Source organism: Anomalospiza imberbis, chromosome 23 (genome assembly GCF_031753505.1).
Source record: "Anomalospiza imberbis isolate Cuckoo-Finch-1a 21T00152 chromosome 23, ASM3175350v1, whole genome shotgun sequence".
Lineage (NCBI taxonomy): Eukaryota > Metazoa > Chordata > Aves > Passeriformes > Viduidae > Anomalospiza > Anomalospiza imberbis.
The window spans coordinates 984,916-997,333 of NC_089703.1; the positions used below are offsets into that span (position 1 = coordinate 984,916).

Consider the following 12,418-nt stretch of genomic DNA (forward strand, 5'->3'; position numbering starts at 1 on the left):
CTGCTGTTGCTACTGTCCTCCTGCTCCGCTTTGTGGGAGATGCACCACAGATGCCTGAACACCCCAACATAGCAGTGGTCTGTCTCAAAATGTTATCCCCAACCTTCCCATCCCTCACTTTGCCAGGCAATAACCCCAATGACCCACGCTGTTGCGGAGACTGCATGGAAAACCCCATGGAAAGCTCACAGTGACTCAGAAGTCCTCCTGCAGTGCCCCAGGAAAGGCTCGTGCAGGGACGGGTCCTGGGGGCCCACAGCCAAGCACACCCAGTCCCCCCACGCTGCAGCCCCCCACAAAGTGCCAGAGGCCCCCAGATGGCTCATTTCTGCTGGGCTCGGCAGGGCACGTGGGGCTGTGCCCAGGGTTCCTGGGAACTGGCGCTGGGCTCCCCAGGGGTGTGGAGGGGTCAGTTCCAGACTTCCCAGGAGTGGCTGAGGGGGGCCCACTCTGAACTCCCTAAATGTGTCTCTGGGGTAGTCTAGGCTCCCCTGATGCGGCTGTAGGGCAGTCCTGGGCTCCCCAAAAGTGCTGTGGGGCCACCTAAGCTCTCCATGAGTCCTTGCAGGGCAGCTCCGGACTCCCCAGGGATGCTGAGGGGCAGGCTGGGGAATCCTGAGGATGAAGCGGGGCAGCTCCGGGCTCCGCAGGGTGTCTGCTAGGCAGCTCTGGGATCTCCAGGGATGCTGTGGGACACCCCGAGGATGCTCCGGGACAGCTCCGGGCTCCGCAGGGTGTCTGCTAGGCAGCTCTGGGATCTCCAGGGATGCTGTGGGACACCCCGAGGATGCTCCGGGACAGCTCCGGGCTCCGCGGGGAGCCTGCCGGGCAGGCCCGGGCTCCTTGAGGCTGTTCCGCGCTCCCCGGGGACGCTGCGGGGCGGGCGGCACGGCAGTCCCGGGGATCCCCGGGGTGCGGGATCAGCCCGCGGGGCGGTGCCGCCGCCGGTGCCGGGGGCCGAGCTGGTCCCGCCCCGCCCCGCCCGGTCCCGCCTCCCGCTCCTCTATCGCCGCCGCCGCCGGAGCCGCCGCCGCAGCCGCCGAGCCGCGAGCAGCGCCGGCCGGGCCGGGATGTGACGGGGCGGCTGCCCCGCGCCCGCTGCGCCGCTGCCCCGGGCCCGCGGGCCCCGCGCCCCGGGAGGCTGTCGGGGGGCGGCGGCGGCGGCGGGTCCCCCCCCGCCGCCCCCATGTCGGAGGGGCCGCCCTACGGCGAGGGGCAGCTGGCGGGGGACGCGGCCGTGGGGCAGCTGCCCTTCCCCGTTCGCCTCCGCGGCGGCGACGGACTCCTGGCCGGCGGGCAGGGCAAGCGGCCGCCCAAGCTGGGGCAGATCGGCCGCAGCAAGAGAGGTGGGTGCCGGAGGGACCGGGGCGTACCGGGAGCTGCCCGGGATGCGGGACACGGCCCCAGGGATGCGGCGGGATGCAACGGGTATCCCGCGGGGTGTTGGGCATCGTGTACCGGGGAAGGTTCCCCGGGGATGCGGGACACCGGGGACCTTCCTCAGGGACGGGGCATGATGACCGGGGCTCCCTGAGGATGTCAGGCATCGCATCCCGAGGACCTTCTCCAGGGATGCAGGGCACTGGGGACGGTCCCCAGGGACAGGGTATGGTGCACCGGGCTCCCTGAGGGATGTTGGGCATCGTGTTCCGTGGATCTTCCCCAGGGTTGGGGCATCAAGCACCTTTCGGGAATGCAGGGCACCGGGAAGCGTCCCCGGGGACGTGGCACGATGCACCAGACTCCCTGCAGGATGTCAGGCATCACGTCCCAAGGACTGTCACCGGGGTGTTGGGTAGCCGGGACCTTCCCTGGGGACAGGACATTGTGCACTGGGCACTTGTCCGGGTATAGGGCAGCAGGGATCTTCCTCCGGCACAGGGGACATTCCCTGGGGAATCATCTGCAGGGCACAGAGGTGAGGGGACCTTCCTTGGGGACATGTCCTTTGCTAAGTGTCCCCAGGGACAGGGCACCAGTGCCGGGGCGTGCGATACTGGGGACGCTCCCTGGGGACGGGACACGGTGCACCAGGCACCCTGCGGCGTGTCGGGCGCCGTGTAGCTCTGCCAGCAGCCACTCCAGGGATGTGGGACCCCTCCAACCCACCCCCCAGGGTGACCTTGGGCGGGGGGAGCACGGCGGCAGAAAATTCATCGCGCTTCTGTTTCTTTCTGCTTTCTAGTGGTTATTGAAGATGATAGAATTGATGATGTGCTGCAAAACCTCTCCGAAAAGGCCCCTCCCGGTGTTTAAAGCCTCCCTGGGGACGCTGGGCTGAGGCCCGGGGTGGGGTCGGTTTACAATGGCACAGGTGATCGGCAGAAAATAACCCCCAACACCGCAGCGACCGCCGAGCGCCGGGAACGCCGTCCGCGCCCGCCCGCGGTCCCGCGGCGCCGCGGCTCGTCCTGCCCTCCGGAGACGCGCGGAGGGGAGGGCGGCGAGCGAGCCCGAGCCCAGCCACGAATTCAAAAATGATAATAAATTAAAATATATCTGTGTAATCGGGAAAATAGTCACCTGCTTCAAACCCCCCGCCCCGAGGGATGGACGGAGGAGTCACGCCGCGGCTCTGAGTTACTCGGGATCGCTTTTCTCGGGCTGATGAACCTTGTGCCGCGCTAGATCGGGGGGTAAGAGGAAAGGGGCAGCGGGAGATGGGGGAGTGGGGGGAACAGCCCCTGGAGTCTCCCTCCGGCCAGGGTTGTTCCCAGCGGGCACCTTGTTTACATGATTTAATCTTGCAAAAATGAATCCGTGCACTTGGATGTACCACGCTATCCCCTTCCGTATGAGTTTCTTTTTTTTTTTATGTTGATGTCTTTGGATGTTGGGAAATTATATAAAATAGATACATATATATATTTAATTTTAGTCACGTTTTAAGGTTGTTGAGGGGGAAAACCAAAACTTTTATAAAGGAAAGGCAAGAAGGAAGAATTGCTGGTTTATTTTTTAAAGCTTGTACTTCTTGGTTGCTGTGAGCAAAGGGACAGATTTTATATGTACGGGGGGTGGGGGGGACGCTCAGCTTTTCTAACTACCATGCAGTCTGTAGTGTGGGTGATCTTGGTTTTTTTTCCCTTATATTGTGGCAGTTTCCTCTATTTAATAGACTGTATTAAAACATATATATAAAAGAAATTATTTAATGTAATCACAAGAGTGCCAAACACTTGGAGATGCTGGAGGGCAGCGATTCCCTCCCCGAGACGAGCAGCACTCGGAGCTTTCTGCTCTTTCCAGGGCTCGGTTGATCTCTCGTGGGGTTTTCTCTGACTTCTCTTTTCTAATCTTTCTTTTTAACTATTTTGCATGACGTGCATAAAAACAAAAGGGAAAAAAAAAAAGCGGGGGGGGGGGGGGGTGGGGGACATAAAGCGCCTCTGGCGCCTGGGCTTGGTTCTTGTTTCTGTTTGCAATTGACTGACAGACCTCAAGGCAGGTTTTTCTTTCCTCCTTTTCTTAAATATTGTGTATGTTGCACTTTTATCCACTACACAGGGCTATTTCTGCAATGTCCGAATAAAAAGGAAAATGAAACAAAATGGAAAAAAAAAATATAAATGCGGATCTGCCGTGTTTTCCCGTGGGCTGCCAGGGCCAAGCAGCATGAGCATCCCTCCCTGTCCCCCCAAATAATCCCAAAATAACTTAGGAAAACCTCCCTACTCTCTAGCACAGACCCTTGTTCATGTTAAATAACTAATTGCAATTAGTATTTATTTGTGGGATTTTTTTGTTTGATGGGAAATCACTTCAGGGGCACAAATTTAATGGAAAAATTCAACATTGGGTCCTGAGAGTGGCTGTTGGGAATGGGGAATTAAAGGTGGCTTCCCCTCCTCTGATGGGAAAAGCTGTGGAAAATGGGCATTTCCCTTCCAGTATTGCCTTCCTTCCCCCCAAAACCCAAATCCCGGTGTTAAAAAAGGCCATTATCCCTTCTGCCCACGCCACCGAGGGCACGAGCCGACCTTTGTGCCCGGGGAGCAAGAATATAATCACGGATGAGAAACAGGTCCAGGGGTGGGATTTCATTGCAAAGAAAATCATATATTGCAATAAAAGCAGGATGTTGCTGAGCTGGGATTTGTACAGGATGATGACCTGGGGGGCAGATGGATTAATTTGGGGTGGCACAGGGAGCTGGGGTGTGAAAGCTGCACAATGCTCTCATCCCCACCACCTTTGCTATTTATTGCTCCATTTTTAATCCACACAGGCTCTCCCACATCCAGGATATGATGAAGAGCTTTGCTAAATTGCTCCCTTGAAAAATCCTGAATTATTTTCAAATTTTCCCCAGCAAGTTCAGCTCCGAGGTCGTGGCTGTGTGGGTTGGACACATTACACACAGTTTTGGCCCCTGGGGGACCCAGGGGAATGGGGTACCTTTCTGCACCTCCAAACCATGAGATGGTCCCCAGAAGGGAGGGTTTTTTTCTCCCAAACTAACGGGTTTTGCCCCAGTCAGCATCTGGGGGTGAGCCCAGGGCTGTGGAAGAGCAGACATAGCCAGAGAGGAGCCAAGCATCCCACATGTGCCAAGGACACAGCACCCGGGAGCTCGTCAGACACAAAACCATGGGCTGGATGCAGCACCGGGGTAATTAAGTTCACCAAAAAGCTCCTTTTTTTTTTTTTTTTTTTTTTTTTTTGTAAAAACCTCATCTATGTGTCTGCTAAACCAAATTTCCCACTTTATTCCATACATCAAAAGACCTCTGAGCACTTAAACCACCCTGAAACCCAGACCCATCCATGGGTGATCCGAGGATGGGGCACAGACACAGCCCCGGGATACCCCCAAAAGCACTTGGATGCCCGGGAGAGGCCGGTAATGATCCAGAGAAAGCCTGAAGCCAGAGGGGGAAGGGAGGCTGAAAGAAGAGGAGATTCTGCTAAATTATGAACCGCTCTTTTATATGCATCTTTCATGCACAGCACATAAATAATGGAGCAGGAGAGCCCGGCGAGATCGCGTACGGGAGGATGCGGGATGGAGGGGCGAGGAGAGGGGCATTCACGAGGAATGGTGGGAAAGATGCGCCCAAGAGACCGAGCCGGGCATCCCGCACGGCCAGGAGATGGTATTCTGAAGGAGGATTTAAGGATTAAGCTGGCCCCGGGGCAGGAGTTTATTGCATACATTATTTAACAGATGGCCCAACGCAGGCGGCGGCTGCCTACGGTCTCCCCGGTGACCTTGGCTGGGAGATGCCGGAGCCGGGAAGGGAGCCTGGTGCCATCACCACGCTCCGGTTACAGGGATCAGAGGGAAAAAAAAACCGAACCAAACCCCAGAAGCCAGCACCCAGCAGCTCCAGAGCCAAATCCCCATGGAAACTGCGAAAATCCCCACCCAACCCTGCCCATATGGGCTGCTTGTTTTGGCAGGGGTGGGAAAAAAGGGAGGAAAAAATAAAATGTATAGAAAAAAGCCATTTGCAGGTTTATTTACCGGGGAAACTTGGCACCTTTGGAAGAGCGGGATGCGGGAGGGACGAGAGAGGTGCAAAGGTCCCATCGACACCCAGAGCACTTGTGAAATCCCACTCCCATGCCCAAACACAGGCTTGAATCCCATTTTCCCAGGGATTTTGGTGTTGGGGGAAGGTGCTAACACAGTTGCTCCTGCAGCAAAGCCAACCCTGACCGCTTACACTCAGAACCAGGGTGTATCTTCATTCACTTCTGAAGCTGCTCGTGTTCCGCAGACTTCGAGGCATCAGCCCCTGGAAGCCCCCTGGCGTGGCACCAGTCCAGGGGGGGCTCAGAGCAATGGACCACGATTTTGGGGCTGGATCAGTGTCTCCACCACTCATTTCCACATCACCTAAGCAGTAACTCAGAAAAAGAAACCAAAATTGAGGGCAGTGTGTTGCAGCCAGGGCAAAGCGGAGCAGGGGGAGTGGGTGAGTCCCCCGAAGCTCTTCCCAAAAGGACGCCCATGAAGCAACTGCCCAAAATAAATAGTCTCTCTCTCTCTTTTTTTTTTTTTTTCTTTCCCCTCCTCCATCAAAACTAGGGCATGTTAAACTAGGCCAGCACTCCTAAAGTAATTTATTTATCATGGGGGGGAGCGAGGAGGGACAGCATGGGCTGCAGAAGGGGATGCTCCATCCTACCCCCAAATGCCGTGGGTTTGGGGAATAAAATGGGTCAGTTCTTCCCTTGTTGAAAAATCACAATTACTCAGAAGGAAGCAGCTTTAGTGACCTTTGGTGGAGAAGACACAAACCCGGTCATTTTAACGGAATCAAACCCTTTTTGATCCATTGGCTCAACTGCTTTCACCGCTGGGGTTCATGTTTTGTACTGTGGCGTTAGACAGAAAATACGCTTTAGAAAAATGAAAAATGGAAAAAGATGCGAAAAAAAATTTACTTTCCTTAAAAACTTGGTTTTCTTTTCCTGCTTTTTAACACAGGAATGAGAAAAACCCAATGGCTGCCCAAAATCTCTCCATCCATCCCTGCCAGGGAATGGGGCCAAGAGGGATTTGGGATGCAGCACCTTCCTGCTGGACGCTCCCCCATCAGTCATGGCCTCGGAGCTTTTTTGGGGGCTTTACCTTTGTCTTTGGGTCTCCCCATGGGAAGAGTGGCTTCTGGTGGGATGGACCCCCAGTGCTGCTTGTTTGGAGGGCTTTGGGGGGGCTGTGGGTCCCCCTTTCCTGGGATCTTTGTCCCACAGCCACTAGAGGCCACTGAGGCTCTGTGCTCCCGGCTGATTTTTTCAGGCAGGACATTTGGACACACATTGGCACCCAAAAGTCTAAAACGGGCAAGTCCCCAGAGGCGGGAAAGCTGGGGAAAGGCAGGGCAGGGAAGAGCTGTCCCTGAGCTCTGTTGGTGTCTCCAGGGGCATCCCCACGCCGGGACCCCACAGGGAACAGGGACACTTTTCCCAAATCTGGTCAAGCCACTGAGCTGCCCAGACTTGTGCTGAGCACTGGCAGGAATTTTGTGTGTCCTACCCAAAGCTAAACATCTCCAGAGGACAGGGAAATGCTGCCCCACACGCAGCAGCCTTCCTGGGCTCACCAGGAATTTTATGGAGGGGTCAAGAAGACACTCCCATGATGTGGCATTCCTTACCTTGGGAACATTCTGCAAGAAAATCCCTAAATCCCTGCTGCTGCTGCCTCGGGGAGCCTGGGAGTGGAGCTGCCTGCCTCCCCAGGCTCCTCATTTTCATTTTGCCTGGAGTTAAAATTTTCTAGGATATTCTAAACAGCCGTTCCCACTTAGGAGGGAAACATCAGACATCTTCATTTACACACTGCTCCAGGTGTCAAACTGTTGCATGACAATAACAAGTGGGAGACACCTCACCCAAAAAATGAGAGAATTTCCAGCTGAAGACAAATGCAGCAGCAGATGTTCAGATAAAACCCAAACCTGAGAAGAGTACCAGGCTCTGCACCCTGACCAAAGCCTTCCCAGAGAAACAGTCAGTGTTTGGGAAGGGGATTGTATTTTTTGGGAGGTTGGGATGTCTGTGTTGTCTCACATTTGGGTATTTTCAGACCCTGGGTGAGCAGGTGAGAATGGCCACTGCCTTCTCAGGGCTGCCTCAGTTCCCAGCCTCACAGGCTTGGGAAGAAGATTCCCTGCCACAGATTTTTCCAAGACAATTCCTCCCCTGAGTTTCAGCAGGATGTGCCTGTGATAGCAATTGCCATGTTAAATTCGTGTTGGTAATGCAACACCAGGAACCTGAAGGAATATGAAGAAAACCAGAGGAATTTGGGCTCCCCTCCGTGCTACACCACCTCAATTATTACATTATATAATGCTATATAATATTATGTAATATATATGGTATTATATAATGCATACAATGGTATATATATAATTTTTGCAGAGATAAATGTGACACCCACATGAGCCCTTTCCTTTGCAGGTATCCCACCTTGCTCACCCTTTCCCAAGGGCAAAGGGGAGCAAAGAGGGAACATCTCAGAGGCCCTGGAGCTTTGTGTGCACAACCCAAAGCATCAGCCCCTTCTCAGGGTGGGGGGAATAAAAGAAAATAAAGGAAAATAACCAAACCACAAAAATAAATCCCCAAACAGGCCATGTGACACAACACTCCGAAATACCCGGTGGTGAGTCACGGGTGTGGAGATGGGGCTGATCCAGCTCTGACTCAGCCCGGGCAGCCGGTGCAGCCTGTTTGTGTCCCCCCCACAACTCCTGTTTCCCATTTTTGCTCTAAACCTGCTCAAATAGGAATAAATACTCTGTGACTAAGAGACACGTGGTGGGGCTCAGCCCGCAGCAGCCCCTTCAAGCCCCCCTAATTCCTGGTGGTTCCACAAGGGCTGGACACACCAGCATCCAGCAAAAGCCAGGCCTGGGGACCATTGAAGTATTTAAAGTGTTTTTTTAAAATATGGATTTTTGGAGGGGGAAACACACACACACAGAGGAGGTTCTTGTTGATGCCACATCAAGGAAGCACTTGGGATTTTCCAACTATCTCTAATTAATTAGTATTTTCTCAGCTCAGCATTGTTTTAAACGCGAAGCACCAATTCCCATCGGTCACAGACAAGGAAAGCCAACACAGAGCAGAGCCTGCCCAGGGTGGGGTGAAGCCTCGTTCTGTGACACCTCATTGGAGGGCTGAGGGTGCTGGTGGAGCTGGGATGAGACTCAGTTCCCACCTGGGTGCAATCCAGTCCCGGCCCTTTTTAAGCCACAGCATCCTACAACATCCCCAGAGGGGTGGAAGACCACAAGAGATGGCTGGTTTTGGAGGAGGTGCCTTAGGAAAGCTGCTCTTGGGTTATTCCCACTGGATCTGGACAAATGCACGGGGGTGGAACACCCCTATATTATTTACAGCTGGGTTTAACCCCCCACAGTGTTTAACCTGCTGGGATTCTCCGAGTGGGGTTGATCCCAGCCTGCTCCCAGGTTAGAGCACCGTCCCTGCGCCGCAGGGTAAGGCAAGGCAAAAGGCAGCATCAGGATGAGACCCTGGCAGCATCCTCAGCATCCATAACCAGTTTCCATAGCAACAGGTTCGGTCCCAGATCGGCAGCAGGTGCTGGGAAGCAGGAATGAGGAGGGAGCTCGGGGGGACCCCACGAGCAGCAAAAAATAGGGTTTGGTACTGAAAATCACTTTGCAAGTCAGCGCCTCAGGAGCGAGGGGAAGCTGAGGCTGAGCTGTGGCCCAACACAAACCCTCCAGGACAGCCCTTTCAGGGACACTGGGGAGCTGCCCCCATCCCACCACCCCTGCTCGGCACAGATCCCTGTCAACCCATTCCAGGGGTATCAGCATTCCCAGTTTAATTCCCAGCTGGGAAGCCAGGAGCTCTGCTACACCCTTCCCTGGCTCTAGCCAGGAGCAAACAGCCAGGAGACCCCAGAGCACCCGTGCTACAGTCCTGAACGCCGGGAAAACGCACACCTGGGGAATGATCCGGAGGGAGAGCCTGGGTAGGGATGCTCCGGGCGTGCGGATGCCGGCGGCCCCTCGCCCCCACCCCCCCGCCCGCGGCACTGTTACACAAGGCTCCCGGCGCTTGCATAAGCGGCAGCAGCGTGTGCAGCCTCAAGGAGAGAGGAAAAGTGAGCAGGAACCAGGGCCCCGAAGCCACGCCTTGGGATGGGATCCCAGGGCCAGAGTCCGTGGATATCCCACAGGCGAGTCCCGTGGGTCTGGAGCAGGGCGTCCTGCAGCCACTCCTAAACGAGATGACACAACTCCCAGCAGCAGACTGATCCCATCCCTTCACCATCCTCGTGGATAGACTGAAGCCAGCAGGAATTCAACCCTTAACAGCCGTAAAAAGGCTGCCAGAACCCCCCAGCGCCAGCCTGCACACCAGCCCTGTGGCATCCAATACTTGCCTGCTGCTACTTCCAGGCCTGGAAACGGGGTTAGTCCCAGGGGAAAAACATTTTTTAAAACCTTTCAACCAAGCAGGTGCTGGGGAAGCATCTTGCAGGGCTTGGGCTCCCATGGAGCCTCTGTGGAGCAGGACACCCGCGAGTGAGCATCAGCCCTTGGCTCCCAGTCCTGCTCTCGGGGGGAACAAGCACTGCCTTCGAACCAGCACCTCATCAGCACCCAGGGCTGCCTTTGGCCAACCCCCTGGTAGTTTGGCACAGGGCAGCTCATGGTAAAACATGTTATTAATTCCCCAAAACACATTGTTCATGCCCTAAAACACGTCGTTTCTGCCAGCCGTGGTGCTTTGGATCTGGCTCAGCTCCATGGCTGTCAAGGAGCACGTGGCCAGAGAGGATTTGAAGAACATGCAGTGCCAACCAAGTCATCTTTCCCAAAGGATTTACACCATTTACAGGCTTCCTTTCCAGGATTCCTAGGTGCTGTGCCTGCTGCACTGGGGCTGATGTTTTGACTTCAATTCCTTCCCACCCCACAACACACATGCTCTCACTACCCGTGCTCCTTGTTTTCCTGCCTAGCGGAAATAAAGTATTAAAAACCACAACAAAAAGCTAAGAAATCCTCTAATTTAATGAACAGAGAAGCCCACAGACCTCTAGCTTTGCTTCTAAAGTATGAGCAATATCATATCTGTGTCTTGAAGAGATTTAATTATTTTAATAATTAAAGGGGACCTCCCCAAGAGGCTGCACATGGAGGGCACAAGCACCTGCAGGACTCATGTGCATCCCAGCCCAGCACAAACTTCCCATGCCAAAGGTAACTTTACAGGTGGCACAGAAAGAGAAAACCAGAAAAGGTCATTGCACAAGAGGGTCTGATTCTCCTGATTTAAATACAGCCCCACAAACCCACACTGCAAAGCCACAGGCACACCCAGAGCTGAAGCAAACACTCACCAGTGACCCTTGGGCAATGATGCTGCTTTCTTGCAGGCAAGGGGAAAATTTTCCATCCTCCTTCTTTACCTAGGGAATGACTCTATGGGGACAGCAGCCACCCCAAAGGCACAACACTGGGACAACCATCTCACTGGCAGGGTCAGATAGCCCAGCTATGCACCCATCCCTCCTCTGAGACACCCCAAACCTCAGCCTCAGGCCCTATATTGCCTTCAGGATAACAAATCCCAAAATCTCAGTGCAGCTGCCCTGGGAGGGGAAACAACACAAAAGGACACAACCCCCAGGAGCTTAGGGAGCCCCAAGCCCCAAGGTGAGCATCCAGCCATCTGATTGCCACTGAAAACCGTTGTTGAGGTGGTTGTCAGCAGTGGCACCCCCGAAGCCCCCCCGGAGTCCCTGTTGTGCTGGGGTGAAGCAGAGCTGCGGGAGGCAGCGAGGGCGATGTGTGAAATCGTGGGGCGGCCGGCAGCTATTTCTGCTCCGTGTCAGCACCCACTGACAGCACCACCCTGGGAACACAGCGAAGCTCCAGGCATCTTTTTTCCAAGTGAAATTCACCTGTACATAACTGTGCTTCCCTGTTAACCCCCAGCACGGTCAGGTGTGGGGCTCGCTGGTTCTGGGGGCAAAGCTGGGGGGCTTGGGGTCGAAGCCAGCTGCTAGCACCCTTGACATCCCCATTTAGGCTCCCGAGACTCCCCCTCATCTGATGGGCAGAAGCTTCTACAAATCCCTTCTCCTTCCTTCTGCTCAGGGTCACTTTTTTCCCCCCTGAATTTCTTGGGCCTTGGAGCAAGACCCAGGCAAATGCAACTGATTGTGTAACGTTTTGCTCAGAAAGCTTCTTAAACAGTCACATATTTCTATTGGATTTCCCTTGGCCTTCTCTGCTGATTACTGGAGTATTTATATATAAATAGAAGCTGTCTTCCCCATAATCTGCTTGTTTCTCCTAATTAACTCAGGGCTGCTCTCCTTGGGTTGCTCAGCCCTTGGGTTTTGGGGGTGCCATCACCCAGTGGCACTCAGTGAACCCAAATCTGCCAAATTTCTGCTGAATTTGCTTTTTTAGCTGGTTTTGAAGAAGCAAAACCCTCCTTTCCAAACTTTATATGCTCGGTATCTGCCCCATCCTCCCAACCCCCAGCTCAGGGAAGCACTCAAATGTGATTTCTTCATCTTCCTCCCTCCTCACAAAACTTTCCCCTAATTCAAGGAACGTCTCGATTTGATAATTATTTTAATCATTATTACTCATCTTTCCCCTTTCTTCCCCCCCCCCCCCCCCAAAACTTCGTCCTGGGCCTGTCAATCACTTTAATAGCTGTTTACAACCTATCATCAAGTCTTGCATAACATCCACATGACTTCACTCAGATGCCTCCGACACCCAAAAGCTGCCCCTGGGCTCTATTTCAGGAGTGATGGAGCCCACGGCACCAACTGGCTGCATCCCCCGCCGGCATGCCCGGGGTCCTGGGATTGGGAAAATCAAAGCCAAAAACCGAAGCAAAACTATTCTGTAGTTAACACAAGAGAGCCCCACGGTGCTCCCCCGTCCAGGTTTTGGGG

General features: G+C 54.4%; 1 protein-coding gene across 1 annotated transcript; it reads left to right on the forward strand.

Annotated features, from left to right (window-relative positions):
- Positions 1-1,026: 1,026 nt before the first annotated feature.
- On the forward strand, positions 1,027-3,364 carry CAMK2N1 (calcium/calmodulin dependent protein kinase II inhibitor 1). Its single transcript, XM_068171854.1, has 2 exons — positions 1,027-1,346; positions 2,186-3,364. Exons 1-2 carry the CDS (start codon positions 1,187-1,189, stop codon positions 2,254-2,256), a joined length of 231 nt encoding a protein of 76 aa, XP_068027955.1. The 5' UTR covers positions 1,027-1,186; the 3' UTR covers positions 2,257-3,364.
- The last annotated feature ends 9,054 nt before the right edge of the window (positions 3,365-12,418 follow it).